At 30.1% G+C, this 2,286-nt stretch overlaps 1 protein-coding gene across 4 annotated transcripts in view; it reads right to left on the reverse strand.

The window, feature by feature from the left end:
• Window positions 1–1,296, reverse strand: part of LOC144326136 (protein AMBP-like) — a 144,963-nt gene extending 143,667 nt beyond the window's left edge. For all 4 annotated transcript variants that reach the window (XM_077922305.1, XM_077922303.1, XM_077922304.1 and 1 more), the window contains exon 1: window positions 1,163–1,296. In XM_077922305.1, the coding sequence (XP_077778431.1) occupies window positions 1,163–1,255 (93 nt within the window). In that variant the 5' untranslated portion in view covers window positions 1,256–1,296. The remainder of the gene's footprint in view (window positions 1–1,162) is intronic.
• Between the last annotated feature and the right edge of the window lie 990 nt (window positions 1,297–2,286).

Genomic DNA, 2,286 nt, shown 5'->3' on the forward strand with positions numbered 1-2,286 from the left:
TCACCCTCTGCTTGGCCCAGCTTCTTCTGATATTATTATTATTACTATTAATATTATTATTAATCATTATTATTACTATTAACCAGCCCTTCCTTCCTTCCGCCCCGCTCCCTCCTGCCCATCAAGTCTCAGGCTGTTCCCCAGCCCTCTGCTTGGGCTAGCTTTTTCTCATCTATTCTTCTTATTTATTAATCATTATTAATTATTATTATTATTATTATCATCATTATTAGCCAGCTGATTATTATCATTATTAGCAATATTAGCGGTTCCCCAGCCCGCAACCCTCACCCTCTGCTTGGGCTAGCTTCTTCTGATCTATTCTTCTTATTTATTAATCATTATTTATTATTATTATTATTATTATTATTATTATTATTATTATTATTATTAACCAGCTGATTATTATCATTATTAGCAATATTAGCGGTTCCCCAGCCCAGCAACCATCACCCTCTGCTTGGCCCAGCTTCTTCTGATCTATTCTTCTTATTTATTCATCATGATTAATCATGATTAATCATTAATTATCATTAATGATAATCATTAATCATTAATTATCATTATTCTCATTATTAGCCGGCAGAATGGTATCATTCTTCGCATTATTTTTATTCTTCTTTCCGGCGCATTCCATTTTATTTTATTTCTAGAGGCTGATGCCAATAAAATCCGATCGATTATCATAGATCATTAATCCTTATTAATCCTTAGTAATCATTATTAGCCGGCTGATTCTTATCATTCTTCGCATTATTTTTATTATGATTTCCGGCGCATTTGATTTTCTTTGATTGCTAGAGGCTGATGCAAATAAAATCCGATCGATTATCATAGATCATTAATCCTCATTAATCCTTATTAATCATCCTTATTATCATTATTAGCCGGCTGATTATTATCATTTTTATTATGATTTCCGGCGCATTTGATTTTCTTTGATTGCTAGAGGCTGATGCAAATAAAATCCGATCCATTATCATAGATCATTAATTATTATTAATCCTTATTAATCCTTATTAATCCTTATTAATCCTTATTAATCCTTATTAATCCTTATCAATCCTTATTAATCCTTATTAATCCTTATCAATCCTTATTAATCCTTATTAATCCTTATTAATCCTTATTAATCCTTATTAATTATGATGATTATTCTCACCCTCTCCACTTCCACAGCTTCCTGGCTTTCTATTCGTCCGAGATTCGAACCCAGGACCAGCGCGGAAACGACGAAAATCATAAATTGATCCATTTTCCCCCCAGAAAGAGAGAGAGAAAGAGACGTCCGATTTGGGTGGAAAAATGCGGATTTTGGAGTCCGAAGGGAGAGGACTTTGGCCCTGGCTGGGCCCTCGGTTAATGAGCAACCTTCGTTATCGGCCGGGGTCATTAATTAACTGATCATCGATAGAGGGGGAATGAAGGAAAGGGAAAAGGTTTGGGTTTCTGGCTGGTTTTGGGGGACTAGAATTCCCATTATTGCTTTTTCCATGAATATTATTATTATTATTATTATTATTATTATTATTATTATTTGACGTAATCCATTAGTATTATTAGTGTGATTAGTATTATTATTGGTGGGAGTTTTGTTTGGGGACTACAATTCCCTTTATGAGTTTCCCATTATTATTATTATTATTATTATTATTATTATTATTATTATTACTATTATTATTTCCCCTAACCCAATAGTATTATTAGTATTTATTATTAGTATTATTAGAATTATTATTGGTGGGAGTTTTGTTTGGGGACTACAATTCCCTTTATGAGTTTCCCATGACCCATTATTATTATTATTATTATTATTATTATTATTACTATTAGTATTTCCCCTAACCCAATAGTATTATTAGTATTTATTATTAGTATTATTAGAATTATTATTGGTGGGAGTTTTGTTTGGGGACTACAATTCCCTTTATGAGTTTCCCATTATTATTATTATTATTATTATTATTATTATTATTATTATTATTTCCCCTAACCCAATAGTATTATTAGTATTTATTATTAGTATTATTAGAATTATTATTGGCGGGAGTTTTGTTTGGGGACTGCAATTCCCTTTATGAGTTTCCCATTATTATTATTATTATTATTATTATTATTATTATTATTATTATTATTTCCCCTAACCCAATAGTATTATTAGTATTTATTATTAGTATTATTAGAATTATTATTGGCGGGAGTTTTCTTTGGGGACTGCAATTCCCTTTATGAGTTTCCCATTATTATTATTATTATTATTATTATTATTATTATTATTATTATTAT

This window comes from Podarcis muralis, chromosome Z (genome assembly GCF_964188315.1).
Source record: "Podarcis muralis chromosome Z, rPodMur119.hap1.1, whole genome shotgun sequence".
NCBI classification, from domain to species: Eukaryota; Metazoa; Chordata; class Lepidosauria; order Squamata; family Lacertidae; genus Podarcis; species Podarcis muralis.